This window comes from Passer montanus, unplaced genomic scaffold, assembly GCF_014805655.1.
Source record: "Passer montanus isolate IOZ18808 unplaced genomic scaffold, ASM1480565v1 scaffold107, whole genome shotgun sequence".
Taxonomy (NCBI): Eukaryota; Metazoa; Chordata; class Aves; order Passeriformes; family Passeridae; genus Passer; species Passer montanus.
The window spans coordinates 1587303-1611451 of NW_024357281.1; the positions used below are offsets into that span (position 1 = coordinate 1587303).

Below are 24149 nucleotides of genomic sequence, written 5' to 3' on the forward strand. Positions count from 1 at the left end.
AGATGATATCTTGTCTGGATATGAAGTCTCATGCTCTGAATTATAAACACTTTTTCTTTCTCAATCCTGAATATTTGACAAAGTGGGTGTGAAGTGCCTTGGGCAAACTTTAGCACATGCACTGGTGGGCTTTGACATCTAGAACATCTAAGGAAGGAAAGGAAATCGGTGCACTGGTGTACAAAGAGAGACTATCGCTTTCACCAAAAAAACCCCAACAAAACAACAACCAAACCCCAAATACTGGAAAACCTCAGTTCTCTTCATACAAGAATCTATAAACACTGATTTTTCTGCCTTAATCCTTCAGAAAACAATGAAAAGGGGTAATTTTCTGCTGAAGAGTATAATTAGGGATATTTTGTTGGTCTGCTTTTTAATTAATTTTCTATTTTAAACTGTTAGTCAAGGAGAAATTGAGGACTAGCCTATGACACATCTCTCTGACCGAGATAGAACTTGGTTCTGTTTATTGCACTGAAAGTATGCACATCTTGATCATGTTAGCAAGGATTTCTCTTGTGGGGTGGGGATTTTCTTGGCAAGATCAGTGCTATGGAGGCAGCCAGATAGTGTCTTCATTTCTCATTACCATATGCTGCAAAAACAGAGAATTCATGCAAGTGGTGCAGCTGATGGGGAAAACTCCCAAACTGAGTCCTGAACCTTTTTTGGTGCACCTGCATTCCTGAAGCCTTTCATTTCTATCCTCTGCTGCATCTGTTGTGAAGCCTTTTCCACTGTCCGATTCTCATACAGACATTTACTGCCTTCCTTGAGCAGCTTGCAGGCAAACTACCATTTAATGGCATGGAAACTGTTGCACCAAGTGCTCTCCAGATGAATGAGTCTTCAAGAGACTTAGCTGGGCACAGTAGAGAAAAGTGACAGTGGTCAGGGCAGGGTTAAAAATGGAGAAGCACAATGGTAAGATGGGCAGGGGTTTGTCTCTTGCCTAAGCTCCTTTCCATTTAGAATGAATGCTTTCAGTGTCAACCCTTAAAACAGCCATCAGACTTCTTAAAGCATTTGTGTGGTGAAGATTTGTAGCTGTGATGTGCACAGCTTAAACCTTGGGCTTTGTTTTGCAGTGTCTGGTAGTGGCCAGCTGTGGTGGTGAAGCCAATGTCAGCTATTCAGAGCTTGTCTAGAATTCTGTCTGCAGAATTTTTGTTTTTAGCTTTGTTCAGCTGTTCATACCTCATTTGATTTTCTGTTTATTTTGAATTTATTTTATTTGTTTTGGTGGATTTGGCTTTTGCTGGAGTTCTGGAAGGTGACCCAGTTAAATTTTCTCTTGTTTGATATTTGCCATTTCCACCCACTGTGGCTGCTTCTTTGTGATGCAAGGATTCAGTCCTATCCTGGATGCAGGGGAAGTGTGAGAGAGGAAACGAAGTCAAATGAATGCCAAGTGCTGTTTGAGTGTTTGATGCACATGCTTGTGTTGCAGAAATGCTTAGCTGCATTTGTCTCTTTGATGCTAGGTTAAGGATTGCAAGCAGGTACTTTAGAAACTGGGGAAATCCCAGTTTATAAAATAGCTAAAGATAGGTTAGAAAGTAAGAGCTGACAGAGAGCAGCAGTGAAGTGGTTTTTCTGGCAGTCTGTCAACAGGAAGGGGATTCACTTGAATGTTTCCGTCTTTCAATTTATTTTTTTTTTTAAAGACAAAATACTCTCTTCTGCACAGGCTGGCAGAGCAGCTTTGATTTTTCCCCCCCTCTCTCTTTTCCTCCCTAGACATGCTTAGCTTACAGGATTCTTCCTCACACACCTGCTACCACATTCATAAATTATTTTAGTCTCAGGCAATCAGAAATTGAGGGCATGTCTCTGCAGAAGGCACTGAAGAAGAAATTTTGTGTTTTGATTGCTCTGTACTGGTGGAGATGTTAGGGCATAGGCCAAACTGAAGATCTTGATTTCTCTGCATATTCTCTTTTTGCAACTGCAGTGTTCTTTCCAACTCTTATCAGTACTTTCAAGCTAAATACAGTGGTTTTGATTTGTTGCTGCTTCACCAAAGAATGCCGTTTTCTGTGTGTTCCTCTTTTTAGTGTCAAACATTCCTAAACTTTTTAGAGAACTTACATTTTTTCAGTGATGGCTGTGTCTTGCCCAGCAAGGCAAGTTTGTCAAACAGCCTCAGAAAATCGTGAGGAATTCAGAGCTGTGTTCTACCAGTTGTCTCTATTCAGCTTTTGTGTGTGTTAGAGGTAGGCATTGATAGGCAAAGTTCAAACCTCTTGCAGCTTTATATAGTAGATATTCTTCCTCTGCTTTTAGAAGTTCACATTGAAGTGGAATCTTCTGGGTATGAATAGGGAATGGATATGACTGCATATTAGATGTTTTTAGTTGAATTAAATCCATGTCCTTGTTTCTAGCCTATTCTTTGGGATAGTATTTTTTCTTATTTTTGTCTTTTGGAGAAGGTAAGTCCAGCAAGGGACTTAATACCCTAAAAAACCAAAGGTGACTTATTCCAGCCAGAGATCACTATTTATGTTATTTTTCCAGAGGAGACTATTCACCTTGTCAAAGCTGAGGAATTCAGACATCTCCCTGCCAGCACCTTCATTTCTTTCTTCATATGCTACACTCTTTTAGTACTTGTTAATTCATGCTTTCCTGGCTGTATTGTGCTCTGGTATGTGCACAGGCTGCCGAATCCAGGTCTTTGTAGTGTTGCTGTAGTTTTTTCATGAGCTTGTGGTATAGTGTGTGGGTGGACTTGGAAAGGGGAAACAATTAATTTTGGACTGAGTTTTAATACTTGACATTCTGCTTCCATCTGATAAGCAGAATGAGTGGGAAATCTTCAAGGAACATGAATCAGTTTAAGTTCATGCACAAGAGAGATGGGAACAGTTGTGCCCAAGTAAATCTCCTCTCCTCTGGAGGGCATTTATAAGATGTGCCTTCTAAGGTAGCAGCTGGCACATTGCACAAGGATGAAGAAGTAGGGAAGTGGAAATAACTTGGAGGAGGACTCCTGTGTTAAATCAGTGTGAGGGAAAACCTGACGGGCAACTACAGTTTTAGGTTTTGCTGGTTTTTTTGCTTGTTGGGTTTTTGTTCTGGGGTTGCTTTGAGTTGGTTTTTCTTTTTGTTTGTTTTTAACATAGTACAAAATTGATAAATCTTTCATACTAGCAATCTGATTATTCATTTTGTTCTCTACCCAAAGAATAGTTTCGCTATTTTATTTTGTTTCATTTTTGTTTTCAAATCTAGACAATATCTTGAAAGAATTATGTCAGAATGGTTTTTGCCATTTTAATGTAACAACTGGCCTAAAAACATCTAAGCGAGCAACACACTCATTTCCAAAAGCTGATTTAATTCTGATTATGTCATCTGGAGACAGAGATGAGTGTGTGACTATTCTGACCCTGATTGTCAGTTGTTTAAGGTGAGACACTCTTGCTACCACAGGGTTCCTGTTCTAAGGTGTTGGCAAAACTTTTGCTAGTCACCTAAACTTTGTTCACAACATGGCAGTAGCCTGTAGGTTAGGATGATGGGGATTTTTTTCCCGTGTCATTCTATCACTCCCTGGAAGATTTAGCAAAAGATCAGGTTGAGGGGAATGGTATGTATGTGCAGAGCATCAACTCTCCTCTCTCCCTTCCCCATTAGAAAATACATACATCAAAACTTATTTCTGAAAGGAACAAACAGATTCCACTCACTTTTATTACCAGTGAGGGAACAAATTGAAATATCTTGGTACATTTCACCAATGCTGAAAGTTTATTAAAAACAGAAAAGTGATTAATTTTTTTTTTTTTTAATCTAAGATGGCTACAGTATAGTACACTGTATTAGTGTAGTAGCTGTATCAGAGTAATGTACCTTTTCTTAACTGAAGCTTTTAGTTGTACTTTGGGCTAGCTGTTCTTGACCAGACTTCCCAGCCATGGGCTATGATGCTCTCTAAATCACCTCTTTGGCTGCTGGTAACTGTGCAATGTTGCAGGTTGTTCTTATGCAGTTTGCAAGAGCAAAACTAAGATACAGGTTCTTCAGAAGAGCATGACCTTTCTCAGGGTGTGTTTTGCTGTCACCTCTTATCCCCATCTTTCCTGTGACAGCTCACTTTATTCCAGCACCCTTAAACCTACTTGTTTCTTAAGCCTTTCCAGCTTGAGCTGAAGATGACCATTTTGTACTATGAATGGTACAAAAAATTCTGTGGCTTTAATGTTAATCAAAGTGCCTTTTTCTTGTGGAGAGGGAAGACTCCCATGCACGTTTGATTGAAGTTGCCTGAGTAGTAACTGTCTGAACTTTAGTAATAGCTGTACTTGCTGCTGTTTAATTAAGCACAGGATCTGTTGATGCGATACGCTTCGGTTTAATGATCCAGCCTTGAATGAGCTTAGTATATTTTTAGTTTGTAGCTAAAGGGTGAAATTGAGCATCTTTTTAGAATAAATAAATAAATTAAAAACCCCTTTCAGCGTCTTATTTCCTTCTCTGTACTAATCCTTCCTCTCCTCCCTTCCTCCTCTGGATTTTTAGCACCCTTGTGAATAATGAATGAGCCTGAGGATTAAACTGTGTTTCTCTGAAGTGGATTCCTCTGTCTGTGTAAAACAGCTAACCTGGTTTCAGTTATGTGCAGTGCTGAGAAGCTTTTGCTTCTGATGGAAATAGTGGGTTTTTTTAAATCCTTTGGCATTCCACGTGACTCCTGTAGCATGCCTGACCCTTATTTACTGCTGAGCAAGTTTGAACCAGCTGCTACTCCTGCAAATCCACTTCATTCATTAATAGACCTTAAAGGTCAGTGTGGACTCCTGCGTGCATGGGAGCAGCCATCAATATTTTATCACTTTCTCTTAAAATCAATGACAGGAACGCACCTACCTTTTATGTCCTGATCAGTGGGCTTTACAGGCTTGAGACAGCACATTTATGAGTCTTTTTTCTTGAATGCAGCCTTGCTCTCTGCAGCTGCCTGTTCCCATTAGTTGGTAGGAGCAGGACAGCCTGGTCTGAACGCAGTCGCTGCAGACTGGCAAGCCCACACTTCCTTCTGCATTGCTCCAAGGCAGCCTTTTCTGAAAACAGAAGGAAGGAAGAGAGGTCCCATATCTGTTGAAAAGGTATAGTCATGCCAGAATTGGTTACTAAAGGATAAATAGTCCTATTTTCCCATTTGTTTGGAATTGCTGGTGAGAGTTCTAGCCATCAAGATACCTACAGTGCTGCTGTGATTACCGTACTCCCCTAACAAACATGAATCCTCTGCCCACAGAACTTCGCTGGCAGGAATGGGCAGTGCCTGTACCTCAGCGGGTCTTATTTCCATCCTGGAAAAGGCCTTTAGGACATAAAGAATAGCTCCATTTCTGTGCTCTGTGAGTTGTCCCTTGTCTGGGACTGCAGAAACACGGGCTTCTGCTGTGTTGGTGTAAAGAATAGCTCTATTTCTGTGCTCTGTGAGTTGTTGTCCCTTGTCTGGGACTGCAGAAACACGGGCTTCTGCTGTGTTGGGGAGCAGGGGAAGGGCACTGAGAAAAGCTACGATAAGGCTCTCTTGCTACACACATCAGCAAGCAAGGATGTAATTTTTAAAGTTTAATTTGCTACTAGCACAGTTTCTCTTTAAAGCTGAAAGCATAAATTACTGTTTGGTCTCAGGTTTTGGTTTTTGTTGTGATTGATGCATCTTTTTTCATCCAAATATTCAAAGAGTACTTTTCATATTTTGCAGTCGCTCTCAGGCCTGCATGTTTAAACAAAATACTGTCTGCACTTAGACCAAGACTGAAAAATTGGCTGGCTTTTTTACCATTGACTTGTTTAGTCACTTGAAAGGCAATTCTCATGGTTCGTTGATGATGAACACAGAACTCATTTTTACGTGTAATGAGTATGGAAATGATTTGGTTTCTTATTGCTCTTACTTGTAGCTACAGCTGTAGTAACATTGGAGATACAGAGCTCTTGATAACAGGATAGAGGCATTTCAATGTACTCCTTTTGCTGATGTTTTGTTCTTACAAATGTGGTCATTAAAAATATGATCAGAAGTTTTGCTCCTGTAATGTTAGACTTTTGGTCTGTTGTGAACTTGTTGCTTTTGACCTTTACCTTATGACTATCTTAAGTTAACTCTTAAAAATAGTGATTTTTATTTCTAGACAAAACCTGCCGGATATTTGACTGAACTCCCTTATGTAACTTTTCTTTGCAGCCTGAGATTTCTTAATGCTTCTGCCAACAAACTGGAAATGCTTCCTCCAGCCACCCTTTCTGAAGAAACCCATAGCATCTTGCAAGAGTTGTATTTGACCAATAACAACCTCACAGATAAATGTGTACCCTTGTTAACAGGCCACCCACACCTGAAAATCTTGCACATGGCTTACAATCGCCTACAGAGCTTCCCTGCAAGGTAAGGAACTTGTTTCACTGCCTCTGGCCCACAGGTGGGTGGGCATCATGCAGTATTTTCACAGTGAGAACCAAATTGCACAGGAATGTGGGGCAGAGGCTGCATTTTGGGTGTAGTGGTAGCACAGTGGGTGGATTCCCCCGCTTATGCCCTCCTGCACATTGCTGCCCTCTCTTGCAGTACAGACAAGTGAGTGATACTTGGTGAGTTTTTGTGGTGCTTGAAACTCTTCTCAGCTGGACTAATTCAGCTTGGTCACTCTATGCTTTTGGAAGTCAAGCAAGGAGGTCTTCTGTTCTCCTTGACTTGGTAACTTTGCTTACACCTGGTGAGCTTCTCATCACAAGAGATTTGTGAGCACAGCCATCTTGAAATGTCCTCTAGAAGTGGACTAAACTCCACTAGGGAAAAATCCTCTCAACTCCAGAAGGAGATTCTGCCTTGGCAGCAATTTCTGTGCTTTCAGTTCACTGTTTTAATCAGAAATCTTTCAAGTGTAAGATGTGCTGTAAAACTGATGGGGTACAACCTTGAAAAAGAGATGCCAATAAATAATGGAAGAGACATCTCTGTCCTTGTGTGATATTCTGAGCAGCTGGGCTTCAGCAGCAAGGAGAAGGAGATGAATTTAGGGGGAAGGGCTGAGTGAGGCGCTAGAAGCGGGAGGAGAAAATGTGGGATGGAGAGATGTAGTGAGAAACTAGAGTTGATAGAAAGGGGGAGAAAGGAGGAAAGAGTGAAAGTGAGCTGGTGAGTAGGGGAGATGTAAGCAAAATAAGTAATTTGAAAGGTAGCATTAACAAACACTGACAGAAGAAGTACACATTTTGTTCCACAACTGTGTTAGCATCTGACATGAGGAGAGATGACAGGCACTGCTGTGAACAAAATTTTTTTCTCTTAAAGTAACAAAACCATTGCTCTTATCACCACTTCAAAATAAAATATGCATCTATTAGAAGAAAATTCTCAAAAAACAAAATTCTTGTTTTCATAGCAAAATGGCCAAGCTGGAAGAGTTGGAGGAAATCGATATTAGTGGGAACAAACTGAAAGCCATTCCAACAACCATCATGAACTGCAGACGTATGCATACTGTAATTGCTCACTCCAACTGCATTGAAGTCTTCCCAGAAGTCATGCAGCTTTCTGAAATAAAGGTATGGAATGAATGTGCTCTGGAAGGAGCAAGCGTAATGCAATTTTACCAATTCTTTTCTGCCCTTGGGTCTCTCATTGCTATGGGTTAGTATATTCTCAGACAGTATGGGGATCTGACAGCTGCTTTCTCCTCTGAAATCGTATGCAAAATATTTGCCCCTGTGCAGCCTCAGAGTGAAACGAAGAGGAGCCTCAAAATCTGATTTTACGCTTACCTTGCACTGTATCTTTTCTGCCAGATAAGTGTTAATTGTCTTCCTGTGACAGTCTGTTTTGATACGACTTAAATATTTGGCAAGAGCTGTGTGTAATTAACTCTTGCTGCTGTGGCAATTGGTTGATTCTGTAGGAATGGACTTTGTTTAGAACGTGTCTTAAAAACTGTAGAAGCTACAGGATAGACCTCAGGGACAGAGATAAATTCAGGGAGCACAGGATTTGAGTATTTAGGCAATCAACTTTCATTTTCTTAATTGCAGTCATATTTTGCACAACAGGAAGATTAGCTAATCTCTCTCCTGTCTGTGTTTCCAGAAGTAATTCTGTACTTTTTCCGATGCTTCTTTCTGAGGGAGGCGTTCTTCGTTTGGCCACGCTATGAATGCTGTTCCTTACCCTTTGTGAACAGAGTTCCTGCTTCTCGCCTGGCTCTAGTGCAGAATAGTTTGCACTGTGTGCCCTTTCTGCTGGACAGAGCTGGGAGACTGTTGTCTCACAGCATACAAATCTTGTGATACAGCAGAAAAATCTGTCCTTCTCTGAGGCTGAGAACTGATTACCTATTCAGGGACTGAAAACAACTTAAGTGTCCTTCTGGCACTTTGTGAAGTCAAAAGGCTAAGTTCCCAGCCTGCTGTGTGTGCCTCAGTGTCTGGGGTCATGGAAAGCAGCAGGAGCAATAATTCTGTTGGACAAGCGAGTATATGTAAAGATGAGCTTTGTGGTTTCGGCCAGGAAATCTCAAACAAACTTATGGGTTTGAATACTCCTCCCTCTTTGGAACAATGGCCAGAGGAAGCAGAGGGCCATTTAGAATCAATCAGAAGTAAAGCCTTTTTTCTCAGAGGAAGAATTGGGGTGGGGGAGTGAGGCTCTGCATGGTAAACATTTCTTTAAAAATGTGAGGGTGGTGTTAACAACAAAAAATGTATATGTTGTAAACATACTGATAGGGAACAGTCGCCTTTTTCCTCTTGTTTGTGCATCTTGGGGAAAACTGAATGCTTTACAGAAGTGTCATATTTAAAGTGCTGCTTGATCACATGGAGCAGCAAAATACTCTTGGAAGAGCTGGCATTTTCTTCCTGCTGGTTCCCTATGGTTTAGTTCTCTTCAGCAGAAGAAAGAGATGTGGACGTCACTCAGTGGTTTGGGAATGCAGGGATAACGTGTGGCTTAATTTAAGAGGGCAAAGTGTTCTTTGACTCCACCTTTGTGGTCAGCGCTCAAGCCTAGTTTTGACTTACGTGAGATGAGTTCATACAGTTGCCACATGGGAAGGTGCCTTGTCAGACATAGGAGTTCTGGCCTTTGGGTGATTTCTCTAGGTCAGGGTTGGTGTTTATCAGTCTGGAGATTAAGCATGTGCTGCCTGCCTGTATCCATTTCTTGCCTGTACACAAGCTCCTTCTTAGATATGGGGTGGCATTCAAAATATGCTGAAGTGCAGAATTTATTTCTTTAACTGTGGATTTGATCACTTGGTGAAATAAGCTTGTTTGTAGCAAAGCACCAAGTCATCTAGTCTAATGTCACCTCTGTGATTATATCATATTTGATGATTAATTTTAACTGAAGTGACATTCACTCTAAACTCTTGGGGAAACTCTGTTACCTGAGGTAATGGCTATTTTGCTTCTGTATTTAATTAGTCTGAGAGGCTGACGTATTATGTTTTTGGTGTCAGTGTCACTGGAGCAGCTAGTAGCAGCAGTTACTATGCTATCTGAAATTATTTCAGAAGGAAGACTAGCGTAAATGATGATGCTTTTACAATTGCAATAACTCCAGGACTTGCAGACACAAGGTCATTCTAAAGATATAATTGTTTCTAAGCCTTTTTTACACACTACAGTCAGGGCTACAGAAGTTGTGTTGTCCTGTCTTTTAAAGACCCCAGTGGAGACCTTGGAGGTACCTTAAACAATACATTTTTAGGTGTTTTATTGTCTTTTATGACAGAGTTAGGTTTGCCCTGTGCACACTGAAATGTCTTCTGTGAATGGCCGAGCGCTGGAAGCACTCACACCTCAGTCAGTGCCCCAGCACACTCTTCCCTGCAGCTTGTTGTGTGACTCCAATTTCCTTTTTTACAAAAAAAAAAGCCAAATAGGATAATATTGGTATGACCACCTTCAGCAACAAGTGAAAATAACCCACGTCCCTTCCAGCCTTGAACACAAGAGTTACAAAGCTGTTAAATGCAGCAGCCTAAGCAGATGCTCCCTGTTAAACCCTGTCTTCCAGCTGGCCCATCCAGTGCAAAATCCTGTGTGCAGTTGCAGTTGTGCTTCTGGTGTTGCATGGGCGGGGCAAAACCAGCTTGCGTTAAAATAACACAGGAGGAAATTGGGATAAGTTAGGAAATAAACTTTCCTGCTTGCCTGTGGAGTAGAACAAAGAATAAATTTAACGCAGTAAGTCCCTCTTAGCCTGTTCTTCAACGAGTACAAGCAACACCTAAGAAACTCCAACCTGACAAATAAACCATCTTCACTAGTGCCAGGGGCCAAGGGATCTGCTGTAGAGTGTCTTTGGCACACTGGGCTTTTAAGGAGAACCATGAAATTACTGGTGTTTGTATTTTTCATTCCAGCATGCTCTTCCATCAAATATGTAATGGCATGGAGGTGTTGAACACAGCAAGGCCTGCTGGCAGCTTCCTTAATCTGCAAAGTAGTTACTGGTTCTCTGGAAGCAGCAAGCAGTTGTGCAGAGGGAAAAAGCTTGCTGGAATAACTGCTGCTAAGCTGTCTACTGTTTTGTTTGCGTGACTGATTTAAACTTGGATTTCCTTATCAGGCTTAGATAACGTCAGCAGTTTGTTCTTCATAGATAATAAAGCTTCCATAATAGACAATCTTGGCATTCAAGATTTGGGTCAGAAATTTTTATTTTCATTTCACTTCTTAAATAAAATTTTTGGAGACTGTTCTTTTCCAGGATTTAGTAGGTTATCTTATGTCTGCTTCCAGCTCAGGAGCCAATGTCTTTGAATATACCTACAAAAATGAAAATGCTTCTCTCGTATTGATGGAAATTACATGATGGTCAAAGTGTGCAGCTAGAAAAAGTCTCCCTCTGCCCCTTTCAGCTCTTCTATTAAAGTTTCTGAAGTCTCTCACTTTTGGAACTTGAAAGTAGAGAATGGCCTTTCAGAAAGATGTAGTTAGTTTTCTGTCCTCTGTTAAATACCAATCTGCTCTGTCCTCTCAGAATTAGGTTTTTTTTCTCACTTTTTGGGGCATACTACACTAGTCATCCTTCTAGTAGTTTGAGATTTGATTTTGTTCTCATATACCCTATTTTTTCCTGTGTATTGACTTTCATTTGAATATGCAGCTTTAAGCAATGTTTGGGGACTTTATCATTATAGTGCACTTGTTCTAGCTAATTTATGCTTAGCTGGTAGACAGCCTGCAAGTTTCTTTGCTGTTTTGTATTTTTGAAATATTTAAACTTTATTTTTGTCACTATTTTTATTGATTTTGTATTTAAATACAAATCCATCTAAGATGACACTAATTAAAACCATGTTTAAAACTGCTCCGATATTTTTCCCCTCTACTCCTCCCTTTTGCATACATTAATAGCACTGCTTCTGTTAATATCACTCAGTAAATACTGAATTCCTGGGAGCCTGATGCCAGTGGCTTAGAAGCCCCAGCTGTACTTGCCTCCATTTCCTTTGTCTATTAGGAGACTGTTTTCATTAATAATATTTTTTCTTAATTACTTTGAGAATCCACTGACTATCTCTGTGAAGACCAGACCAAACTTACTGGCTTTGTAACAAGATGACGCCTGACTAGAGATAGAAATGGAAGGAACATATTTCTAGGTGTCCCAGACATCTGGCAAGATGGCTAAATGCCATGTAAGAATTTCTTTTGTAAGAACCACTTACTTAAATGAATGGTCTTAGGTCTTGATTGCAGGCTTTATTGTTCATGAAACATGCATTACCACATTTAGTCAAAATTGTATGATCTTGATAACAGCTGAATTCTCTTGCTTTTTTGGTTGCTTTCTTTTTGCAGTGTGTGGACCTAAGCTGCAATGAACTGAGTGAAGTCACATTGCCTGAAAACCTGCCTCCAAAACTGCAGGAGCTGGACCTGACTGGAAATCCCAGATTAGCCCTGGATCACAAAACCCTAGAGCTTCTGAAGTAAGTTACCTTACAGAGTGGGGAAGGAGCAGAGCCATTCTAGATGTGAAAACCACAATACACAGAAGTGGAATCTCTTTAAGGAGTATGGTTCCCTGTTGCCAGTGGATCAGAAAGTAGCAGATAGAGTGAATAGGTGTGAAATTGATGCTTCATTGAAGAGGATGACTTTACCCAGTTTGGTGCAATTGCTTTTAGCTGTAATTTCTGGAGGGGTCTGCTAGTCTGGTGTAACCACTGTTGGTCCTGTTGGATTGCATTTTTTTTTCTGACACTAGATTCAGCCAAAAGATGTATTTTATAGCACTGATGAGATGCCAGTAGCTGCTTGCTATATCTTTTTGTTGCATTCAACCTGCTTGGGTCTGTCTTTGCCATTGTGCTGCTTTTTACCTCTTCACATACTGTTCTGTGCTAGAAATTATATGGGTTTTTTTCATATTTAAACTGCTAAAGACTTGTTTTGTTTGCAGAGAAACTGGTTCCTTTGCTTTGGGACTCTCAGTTTCCTTCCTGTCTACCTGTTTGTTTCCTGCCCTGGGATTTAAGTGCCATCCATAACTGAAATTCCTTAAGTGCTTTGTCCCTTCTTCGGCAGTGTGATGAGGAGCTGTTGCAGTAAACCAGATAATCTGTGGACAGTGGTGCTGCCTTGAACTTTTCTTATGTCCTGTAGGAAATTGCACCCAGCTCCAAGTTTCCTTCTAAATCTTTTATTCTTAAACATCAAATGGTTCCAAGAAGGATTGTTTTACTTTGTAGGGGTTGACCAGTCACTTCATTTTGTTTGCTTTTAAATGGTTAAGTTCAGACACTGGAGTAGCAACCCTCATCTGTTGTGCAAGCAAGGGAAATTTACAGTGTGAGTTTACTTTTACCTTGAATCAGCAGATTTTCAAAATATAGGTGGAAATTTGAGTAATGATGATTTCTCAGAGATAAAAACAAGAGTCCATATTCTGCAGCAGACAGTGAAAAAAGGGGCATGCCTCTATTTTAAGAGTTGTTCTTTGCATACAGGAAATCTTCCTGAAGAAGCAGTGTGTAATATTGCTCTGGTTCATAGGGGAAAAGCTATATATGTTTTATAGAGTTAATGAATGGTGTCAAAACTTAGAAAAGACCAGCTTTTCTTATGTATAACCCAGAAGACAAGATGGGCACACATTCTCTTACCACTTCAATAGTCAGGCATCGTGCATAGTAGCATTCTTGTACAAATTTAAATTCTAAGTAGTTGAAGAGTAGTGTGGCCCAGTTAAATGCTATATTTTCACTGGCATACGTGTAGTTCTTAATTCACAGGAAACTTCTCCCTCTTGCACATGCATTTTCCTTGATGATTGTTTTGGCATTGGCAGTGCGGGTGGGTTTTTTGTTGGTTAATTTTTTTTTCTTTGTTTGGGAGTGGTTTTTTGGTTATTTTTTTGGAGGGAGTGTATGTCTATGTTTTGTTTAGAGTTTTTTTGGGGTTTTTTGGTTGTTGTAGGATATTTTGGGTTTTCTTTTAGTTTTGGGGTTTCTAAAAATTATTTATTCTTAAAACCACAGGTCCATTCTGTTCATTTGTGTTCATTAGGCACAATCAGGTGTTTCAGGCCTCCTGAGGGGTTTCTCAGTGTCTGATACACTACCCTTACTTTTATGGTATTCTGCTATAATTGACTGTGAGAGAGGAGGTGCTTCTTTCACTTGATTTTTGTGTCAGGCACAAAAATACTTGTGCACTTAGTACTTTTTATATCCTCCTTCTGCATGTGAAAGGCAGCTCTCCATCTGTGCCCTGGCAGAATTCAAGCAGGTAGTAGGTTAATATGTATTCTCACTGCTGGTGAGAAGAGTCCTGTCATGCATGCTCGCTTTTTTAGTATGTGTGGAGATCTTAAAGGAAACTTGCATACTTGGGAGGATGTTGCCAAGTGATTTATTGGCTGTAAGAATTTTCATTAGCAATTAAAAATGAAGGAAAAAAAAAGGATGTTACTCTGATTTTTAAGAGAGAGCATCCAGTTCAATTGTAACAGTCATTTTAAATTAAGGGGAAAATAAGCCAGGCTGCCCAGAAACCTTAATCTGTATTGCCTGCATAGGATGTTCTGCTGGGTATCATTCCCTTCAGGACACATGGTCTGTTTGTACTGGTGCCCTAAGGAGGCTGGAACCAGTGTTTTGAGGTAACTTCTTTTTTTCACCACTGCTGGGAAGCCTTGAGACAACTCTGGGTCCTTGACCTGCCCAGGAGCCAGAGGTCAGTCAACCCAGTTAAAAAAGAAACAAAAAGAAACTTTTGTGACCCAGGTTCCTCTGCCCTGGAGATAAATGCCTTGTATGAGAAGTCTGCAACTCAAGTGTGTTTGCTCATGTGCGTCCTGCTTTGCAGGTGCAACAGAATTAAAATCTCTGCTACTTTAGAAGAGGTCCAGGTTTCCAGTTTGATTTGGGGTTAGTTTACCTTTTTAATAGTCATGGCAAGATGTTTGCTTCCTATTTGTCACACAGAGGGCTGCCAAACCAAGACAAGTGGTTGCAATGTTATTTATGTAATTTGTTGGCTTTGAGTCTGCCCTCACTGATGTACATCCTGGTTATTAATGTAAAAAGAAATCAAACTGGATGTGACAGTACTTTAGGTTATTTGAGGAAGGCTTTGCAATGCAGAAAAGACTTTCCTGTGTGTTCAGGTCAGGTGGGGATTTAGAGGAAAAACGAATGCTCAGAGTGAACAGTTAGACCTTTCTGCTTGAGTCCTTTTATGTTTCATTTGGTTCATGAAAGGTTTGGGTGCCTTTGAAGTGTCTGCAGCGTGTGGGGAGCTTGCTTTTCCTGCCTTTGGAAGAGAGCAGTAGGGAGCAGGGGGTAGGTCATCTCTCCCAGTAATGCAGGGCTGTGAAGAGAAGAGTATAAACAGAGAGGGCTGGGCCCTTTTTAAGTCTTTACTGTGCTCCAGGAGATACTTGAAATTCAGGCTAAAGGCTATGTTGGTAGTAAATTGGAGGGTAGAGGATCAAGGGCCTATGTGGAATTGGACTGCACAATTGGGGAATGCAGAAGGGCTATGCCTGCTGTCAGGACCACATGCTGGCTCTTGCAAGTTGGTGCAGGATCAGGATGGAGCTGATTTCTGTTTTGTGGGTGTTTTCATGAAAGTAACAATGTGTTACTACACATTGTTGTTTCTAAACAGCTATTTTAAATATTTTTTTTTCCATTTAGGGGGTGCTGCAGGTCATACAAGAGATTTCATTTGAGTCCAATGAAAAGAGCACAAAAACTTGTTAAAATGTATGGAGATGTATAAGTTTAAAAAGTCACTTTGCTGTACTGGCTTTCATCAAACTAGTGGCAAATTAGCTTTGTATTCCTGCAGGGCCTGGTTTGAACCAAATAGCTCAGGGGTGACGGCAGGGAAGTACAGGCCAGCTAAACAAAGTAGTGCAGACTGACGCCCTCATAGAGGCTCAGTTATTGTTGGTTGTATAGAGGCACATAAAGGTAACCGCTTCGGATGTCCTGCTTCGTTTTCTACTATTAAATGTCTTACTAAGAACTGGGAGAGTTCTTAGGGTGTTCTTTTCACATTTGAAGTTGGACCATGTCAGCATGTGCCTCCATTGCATCTGTCCCCTTTCCTTTCTCCTTGCAGCAATATCCGGTGCTTCAAGATCGACCAGCCGTCGGCGGGCGACGCGTCGGGAGCGCCGGCCGTGTGGAGCCACGGCTACACGGAGGCGTCCGGCGTTAAGAACAAGTATGGCCTGGCACGGGCTCTGTTGTGTGAGCACCTCTGTGCTGAGACAGAGAGAGCCTTTGCTCAGTGGAAGTTTTGGGGACGTTCTAGGGTTTGCAGAGGCCAAGCCACGTCTCTGCATTTGTGTACCGAGCTCTCCTGCCTGGCTCTCCCTTTGGGTCTTTGTTAGGGAAGTTGCTAAGATACAAGGGCAGCCGACACATTTGGTCTATGCAAGACTCTGCTACTTGCAAAAGATCTGAGTGTTTAAAAGCATTTTTGTCTTTGCAAAGCTTCTTTATCTTCAACCAAAGGATGTTTACCAAGCAAATCAGAGATACTAAAGGAGAGACAGAATGACCAAAACTCTGAATATTCATAGTGTGTGGCGCTGCTGTGACTAAAGGCAGCACTTGACAAATAATGTACCAAGAGTCTGCTAGTCTCTGTGTTGCTGGCAATGTGATGAATCTTCCTTTGTTCCTCAAATACCTTTTTAGAAATCTTCTGCTACCTAGGTTTCCGTAGCAAGAGCCAGCAATCCTTTCCTAATTCTTAACTGGTTTAACACACAACTTGGTCATCAGCACACTAGATCCCAAGGATGGCTTTTGGAGTAGCAACTGCAGTTTAAATTGGTATTGTTTCAGAGATACTTTCCCTCCCATTTTTACAATAAAAAATTCACGTGCTGAAAAGAAGAATCCTTAGGGCTTAGCTTGAACTTCCAGCATAGTTCCCTCCTCTCCATGGCACTGTTGATGGGCCTGACTCGTCCCCACATTTCAGAAAGCATCCTGAAACACCTGTGACCAGAGGTGGTTAAAGCTGGCACTCAGAGCAGGCCGCATCTCTCTGGTCAAAATGACAACTTGACAAACTAGTGTAGGATAGAACCCTGATGTTTTCTGCTTTGTTTTTTCCCTAGGTTGTGTGTGGCAGCACTTTCAGCCAACAACTTTTGTGACAACCGGGAGGCCCTTTATGGTGTGTTTGATGGGGACCGCAATGTGGAGGTGCCCTATCTGCTGCAGTGCACGATGAGTGACATCCTGGCAGAAGAGCTGCAGAAAACAAAGAATGAGGAGGAATACATGATCAACACGTTCATCGTTATGCAGAGGTGAGTCTTGGATGTGAGGCTTTTTTTACCTTACGTCTGTGCAGTTTCTTTGCTTTCAGGTCGGGCACCTGCTCTTGCTTTGAAGAAATGTGAGGGGGGTGGGGGGGGAAACCTTGGTGTCTGGCTACAGTGTTTCCTTTTATTGCTTACTTTGTGAATATTGCATCAGTTCCTTTAAGGTGTGGGGAAAAAAATCCCAACACCTCTCCAACCAAACAAAAAAAATCCCAACCCGCTTGCAAAGTTACTGAAATGCTCATGACTAAGTGGTGGGTGGAGGTTTATTCATTTTTGGTATCTTGTCCTGAGTATTAAGGTTTACAGTTGGCCATAACCAAGTCAGTGGTATCAATGTCTTGATCATCTTTTTAAACTTCCTTGCTACAGCTGCCTGCAAAGCCTGAACTTATCCTTTCTGGTTCTGCGTACCAATTCAGGTTATTTAAGGTTACGCAAATATTTAAAACACATAGTCTGACTTCTTAGAAATCCCTTTGGCCTTTGAATATTATTTGAGCAGGACCCATCACAAGCTCTCTGGAGCTTGTGATACAATAGCTGTGAGTGTAATAGTAGTTCTGTGTAGTGGTTTAGAAACCGTGTGTGCTGTTCTGGACAGAAGAAGAAATTGTGCCTAGGGAGACACTGGGTGAAGGAGGAGTATGAAGGGAATTGAACAGAGGAGAGGGAAGAGGTCAGGGAAGCAGTGGGGGAAAGCAAATAAGCAGCTTAGAGACTGATCAAATTTAAAGTAGCATTGTTTCTTGTTGAATTTCTGCACCCTTGGAAAGGAAAAATGCTGAAGTTGTTGCATTGGGAAAGATAGGGAAGCAGTAGGGTGGCATTGAATCTTACAAACCCAAGAGAGAAAAGACTTCCTTCCTATAATTGCTTATAACAGTGCCTCAGACTGCTAACTGAAAAGGTGGTTGCCATATACTTAAAATATTCAAAAATAATAACAAATTTGAGTACTGGAAGTACTTACTAAGTGGTTTTGTTTGCTACTAATGCAGTTTATGAGGAATGTGGCATTCTTACAAAAAGCTCATTTTTTCTTTTTTTTTCTTTTTTTCTTTTTGGTCTCAAATCAAAATCAGCTATCCATTTCTTTGGAGAACCAGAAATAGTATTCATTCCATTTGCATTTAGCCATTCACTGATGCTTACAGATGATATGCAGCACTCCTAGAGTTTAGAGTTTTATATATGAAAAAAAATAATGTAGAAAGCACATTGAGGCTTGGTTGCAAATTTAGTTCTCCATTCTGTCCTCAGGATTCTGATTTTTGATTTTTTTAGTCATAATTTGATAATTTTTAAGAGCATTATCCTGAAGATAGTGCAAAACAGTGAACCTCTGCATTCTGCTTTTGCTCAAAAGTGTAGAGGGATTTTACAGTCAGAATTACTATTTTTATAATAAGATCCATAGCTTCAGATCTAATAATAATAAGATCCAAAGCTCTATCTGACCTTTAAAACAAATATCTATTAGATGTAAAGGAAAAGACAACTGTGAAACTCTTAGAAGTGCAAAGATTTTTTTTTTTCTAAAGTTGAGCATATTTGAGTCTCTGCATATGTGAAGATAACACCCTGCCTGAGAGCTGCACGTGGGATCCCTGCAGTGCTGCTGCTGTAGTGTCACAGTCTTCAGTGGGGACTTTTGTTTCTGTCCCAGTGATCCAATAGAGCCAGTGCCCCGAATGCTTCTGGTTGTGGAGCAGCGGCTGTTTCTCCACAGTGCTGCTAATACTTGTTTTCCAATTAAAGAACAATCACTGTTTTGTTTAAATTCCAGGAAACTTGGAACAGCTGGACAGAAACTTGGAGGCTCTGCTGTCCTTTGCCATATAAAACATGATCCCATGGACCCTGGTGGATGCTTCACGCTAACCTCAGCAAATGTGGGGAAGTGCCAAACCGTTCTGTGCCGGAATGGAAAACCTCTGCCTTTGTCCAGGTGTTACATGATGAGCTGTGAAGAAGAGCTGAAGAGGATTAAGCAGCATAAGGCCATTATCACAGAGGTTAGAGAACAGCCAGGGAATGTTGCAATTTGCAGCTTCTTTGGAGAGCATTTGCACAGCAGTGCATGAAATTACATGGTATCAGCAACCTCTAGGACGTGGTGTTCATGGTGGGGGCTCCTCAGTTGCACTTTTCCTTTCAAGGTGATTGATACCATGCAGTCAAGTTGCTTTTCCATTCCATTGCCATGCTGGACTTCGATTAGCTTTCAAGAGTGAGCAGCTGTGAGCATGTTGCATTGAAACAGGAAAGCAGATAGTCTCCTTCTAATGGGAGAGGAATTGCTGTGTTGGAACTGTCATGGAGAGCTTTTCCAATTAAAAAGGATGAGAGGGCAGAGCACTTGGAGCAATGCCGTCCTTCCCTTAGGAGACTCCTTGCTCCTGGCAGGCTGACTTTGCTGTCTGAGCTGTGTTCCCAGAACTGCCCTTTGACAGGCTCTCTTGAAGAGAGCACTTGCCCGAGAGGCTCACCCTGTGCTCAGCTGAACCATGAGAGAGGAGAAAGCTGTTTGTTCCTTTCTTAGAAGCTTGAAGCCACTGCTGTCAGTTTTGCTTTGCCTTGTGTGACACATGCAGAGGAATAGATAAATATTGAATCCTCCTAATGGTGGGGGAAAGTACAGAAACCTCCCTGGTGTGTGCCTGAGAGCAGGGTGGGCATGTGCGTGTGGAGTAAGTCATGTGCCTGTTGATCTTGCCTGGGAAAGGTGAGGGCTGGGATCTCAAACGTGACAAGTTGAAAGGGAATTACTCCAACACAGTGTGCATCAGGGAGGCACGCTCATTCTGTGGCTCCAGAGGAAAAAGGAAATTTCTGGGCTGAATCTTCAGATGACTCACTGATTTCATGTACACTGATGGCTTATCACTGCTGTCAGACTTCTAATAGGAAAGTTAACAAGCTGACATGGGGGCCCTTTTTTTTCCTGAGTGATTTTAAAGAGGAAGCTTTTTTAGTCTTGGTTCACTTTTCTCTGGTTATCTGCTTTATAATAACCCTTACAGTTATTAGCTGGACCCAAAGAGGGTAAATTCTCACCTTTGCTGTTCTTCTTGAATATTCAGTGAGCAGGGTACAGCTATCCTTAGCAGGCTGACAAATAGCCAGACTTGCTGTTTCAGACACTTGCTCTGCTTATTCTGGCAGCTTGGATTCTAACCAGGACAGGATTCTGGGGTTTGGACATGCATGGGATTCTTTTCTCAAATGCGTCCATTTTTACTGATGTTATCCCTTCAGTTACTACTCCTCCTTCCTTTGGAAATGTCATATCTAAGTGGAAATGTAGTAAGTAATTGGGGCGTGTAAAACATTTCACTACAACTCAGCTGACTGAGAAATGCAGACTTGCTCTCTGCTGCATTTGACTTGCATGCTTAATTTAAACATTTTTTTTAAGTGAACCTTGGTTTCTAAAGTGATGAGCCAAGATGAAACCTACAATTGTTAGAGCTGCAAGAGAAGACTTGTAACTGAATGAGCTGCCCCTATATCAAATGTGTGTTGCTTTGCTCTTGTCTAAAGCCAGATACCGTGGGTGGAGGAGGGATAAGTCTGACTCACTGGTAAAAGATTTGTCCAGTTGGCTCTTGCAGCTGCAGGAGCAGAATAGATGGTTCTTTGTTGCAGCCTTCTGCTTTGTTGGTCTGTGCATAGGTGGTGCTGATGACAAATCAGTCGGGTGTAGGAGGCGCAGCGCAGGATTGCAAACCAGCCCTTGCTGTGCTCTAATCCCAGCTCTGTCACCTCCTGCAAGTCACTTTGCTTGTCTGTCTCCTTGTCTGTGAGTGGCAGTGTTGGGGGTAGGTACTGCAAAAACAGCCATCAGTAGAATGAAAGGAGAGGCAGGTACTGTATATCCTTGTCTATCTTGTTGCCAATTTCCTGTTCTTTCTAATTTCAGGATGGCAAAGTGAATGGTGTGACAGATTCAACAAGAATCTTGGGGTACACCTTCCTTCACCCAAGTGTTGTGCCGCGTCCTCACGTCCAGTCCATCACCTTAACTCCACAAGATGAGTTCTTCATTCTGGGGAGCAAGGGGTTGTGGGACAGCCTCTCGATGGATGAAGCAGTCGAGGCCGTCAGAAACGTGCCTGATGCGCTGGCGGCCGCCAAGAAGCTTTGCACTTTGGCCCAGAGTTACGGCTGCAACGACAGCATCAGCGCCGTCGTGGTTCAGCTCAACGTGACGGAGGACAGCTTCTGCTGCTGTGAGCTCAACGGGGTCCCGCCCCCCAGCCCAGGCATCTTCCCCCAGTCTGTCAACGTGGTCATCAAGGACAGGCCCACGGACGCGCTCGGGATGCCGTCTTCGAGCAGCGGCATGGCTTCCGAAATCAGCAGCGAGATCTCCACCTCGGAAATGAGCAGCGAGGTGGGGTCCACAGCCTCGGACGAGCCTCCCCAGGTGGCCATGAACGAGAACAGCCCGGCGTACCCAGGCGAGCAGCGCTGCATGCTGCACCCCGTCTGCCTGTCCAACTCTTTCCAGCGGCAGCTCTCCAGCGCCACCTTCTCCAGCGCCTTCTCCGACAACGGCCTTGACAGCGACGATGAGGAGCCCATCGAGGGGGTGTTCACCAACGGCAGCCGCGTGGAGGTGGAGGTGGACATCCACTGCAGCCGAGCGAAGGAGAAGCAGCTGCTCCAAGTGCCAGTGGAAGCCAGTGACGAAGGGATCGTCATCAGTGCCAATGAAGATGAGCCCGGCCTTCCCAGGAAAGCTGAATATTCTGCCACGGGCACAATAGGGCGGCGGCGGGGCAACGGCTCTGTGGCACCACACGAGAGGAGCCATAACCTAATTGAAGTTGCAACGGATGCACCTCTCAGAAAAACCGGGGGCTACTTTGCTGCTCCAGCACAACCTGATCCTGATGACCAGTTCATCATCCCACCAGAGCTTGAAGAAGAAGTCAAGGAGATTATGAAGCAGCACCAGGAGCAACAGCAGCAGCAGCAGAAGCAGTATCCGATGGACCACCTGGCAGACTATTATGACACACCACTATGACCCACTCTATTTACTGCTCTGAAATAAACTAACAAATAAGGAGACTTGACTGTGAGACCCAGTGGGCTTGCATTACAGCAGGGGTTTTCCTTATCCTTTTCCTTTATATACTTCCTTTTCCTTATCCTGCCACTACAGATAATTGCAGCTTTTCAGTTTGTTAGGTTTAATATTCATTGACTTTCTTCTAGAGACGCTTGACTGGTAAAGTTTAAAATAGTTAACCCTCCCTTAACATATCAAGTGTAAAAACAGGAAAACAAAACAAAAAATAATAAAAAGGTTTAATATATTGCTGAGAAACAGATGATGATGTAATATTTTTTAAAATGGCTTGTTTGTTTTGTTTGAAAAGCAGGGCAGTAGCCAGTGCTAAATGATTTAAGTAATATTGTAATACTGTATTTCTTTGAGAGAAAAGGCTTTTTTTGGTCTTGAAAATGATAGACATTTGTAGAATATGGAGACTAACTCCTAGGAGTTGCTTTACTCTTTCAGGTGACTTAAGTCACTGAGATTCACTAATTTTCTCTGAGAGAACAGTTGATTGGGAAATTCCTGTAAATAGCTCAGTGTTGTATAGTGATGCTTACATGTTTTGTAGCCTTGGCATTAAGGACACAACCTGAAAAACTGACCTTTTTTCTTAAGTGACTCTTTGGGCCATGGTCATTAAGCGTAATGGACTGTGTGGCTGTGTACAAGTTAGCTAGAGCCCAGGTGGTGTAGACTGTTCAAAAAAACCCCACTTTTTCCTCCGGTCTCTTTCTTTCCTTACTTTTACAGACACGTTTTGTTTGTGTTCCTTACTGCTGCCACAACCAGCATGATTGTATAGAGCTCATTTGCTGTAGAACATTTACATACCAAGAGTTATATTAAAGCCGAATGCACAAATGAACATGTCATAATTTTTGTTATAATAAATATAAAATTTACACCTGATGTCTGCTTTTATGTCTGACTAGCTGAGCAGCAGCTCTCAAACAGCAGCTTGCTGTGGTTCCTCAGCGTGCTGCTCAGTTAAACCAAGAAGTGGTAAACTTTTTCAGCTCGATCATATTTTTACACTAACTGCAGAAGCTCACTTGTATTTTCAGAATGCAAAGGTTGTGCAAAGTGGCCTTTAAAAGATACAAACCAACTCTGAGGAATTGACCTCTTCCATTTTTTCTTTGTTGGTACTAATGCAGCACTATTGATTTGCCCTTTGCCACAGTATTGACAATGCCACAAGACTGAAGAGGAGCGGTGTGCTCTGGCTCTGTCCCACTGGGGCTGAGTGAGTGAAGGTAGAAATGATGAAGGGATAACAAAAGGTAGAAGGAAAGCATTGGGTACTGAGAGAAGGGAGAAAATATGAAGAGAAGGCAGAAAAGTGAATTTAAAACTACCTATGTAAATTTGCTTCAATGTGCTGCATGAACATGAGTTCGATGGCAATCAGACTTTGGTAGCAAAGGGGCACCTTTTTGTGATTCCTATGGGAAAGGTGAAATGTCCTTTCTCTGTATTGCCATCAGCCAACTGCTCCATTTTACTTCTCACTCTTTATAAGCTGAAGTAGCGTGCAGTCATGACAGTGTCTTGTTCCTTCTTGGCATTTGGTCTGTATTTGGGAAGAGGAGTGTGGTGACAGGCTGTTGTCCTTAGTCTGTTCTAGGCTGAAATAGCCACGTTAGAACAGGATTGCTGTTAACAGAAGATTTTTATTTACTTTTCCTTAATAACAATAACAACAAAGGAGCAAACATTAAAATACCTGGTTTGATAAATGTTTATAGCACTGTGTACTGTAGATCTAGAGGATTGTATTTCATTGTAATTTGAGCTTCAAAAGATCTCTTTCTTAAAGAAAACTCATTAAATAATGTATTTAAACAAAAAGGGTTTATGGTTTATTGGTCAGTAACTCTTGGGGGTTCTTTGGTAAACTGTTATTTCAGATTTTGCTGAATTGATTTCTTGTCCTTGGAAAATGCTCTTTTTTTCCTTTCTGATGCTGCTTGAGGCTGAAGGTGATAACTAGCAAGGGCACTACCTTTATTTTCCTGCTGCTGGTGGAGGAGTAACGTCGCTGTCGCTGTGTCTGCCTGTGCTGAGGTGTCTGCTGTGCTGTACATGGGGTAATTCAGAGAGGGGAGCAGAGGGCAGAACAAGGGTGGAAGGGGAACCATTTCATGTGAGCCAGACTTTGGCTGAGTGCTGATGACTGATGCTCCCCTTCTCTCATGTGAATAGAAGGATATGCACATAGGCTCTAAAGACTTTGCCTTCCCTCCA

The 24149-nt window shown here is 42.0% G+C and overlaps 1 protein-coding gene across 1 annotated transcript in view; it reads left to right on the forward strand.

Annotated features, from left to right (window-relative positions):
* PHLPP1 (PH domain and leucine rich repeat protein phosphatase 1) overlaps nucleotides 1-22811 on the forward strand; it is a 136164-nt gene extending 113353 nt beyond the window's left edge. Inside the window, 7 exon segments of the mRNA XM_039721747.1 lie at nucleotides 6212-6412; nucleotides 7410-7572; nucleotides 11833-11963; nucleotides 15607-15711; nucleotides 16619-16813; nucleotides 18618-18846; nucleotides 20754-22811. Of these exon segments, the coding sequence (XP_039577681.1) occupies nucleotides 6212-6412; nucleotides 7410-7572; nucleotides 11833-11963; nucleotides 15607-15711; nucleotides 16619-16813; nucleotides 18618-18846; nucleotides 20754-21866 (2137 nt within the window). The 3' untranslated portion in view covers nucleotides 21867-22811.
* Nucleotides 22812-24149: the final 1338 nt, after the last annotated feature.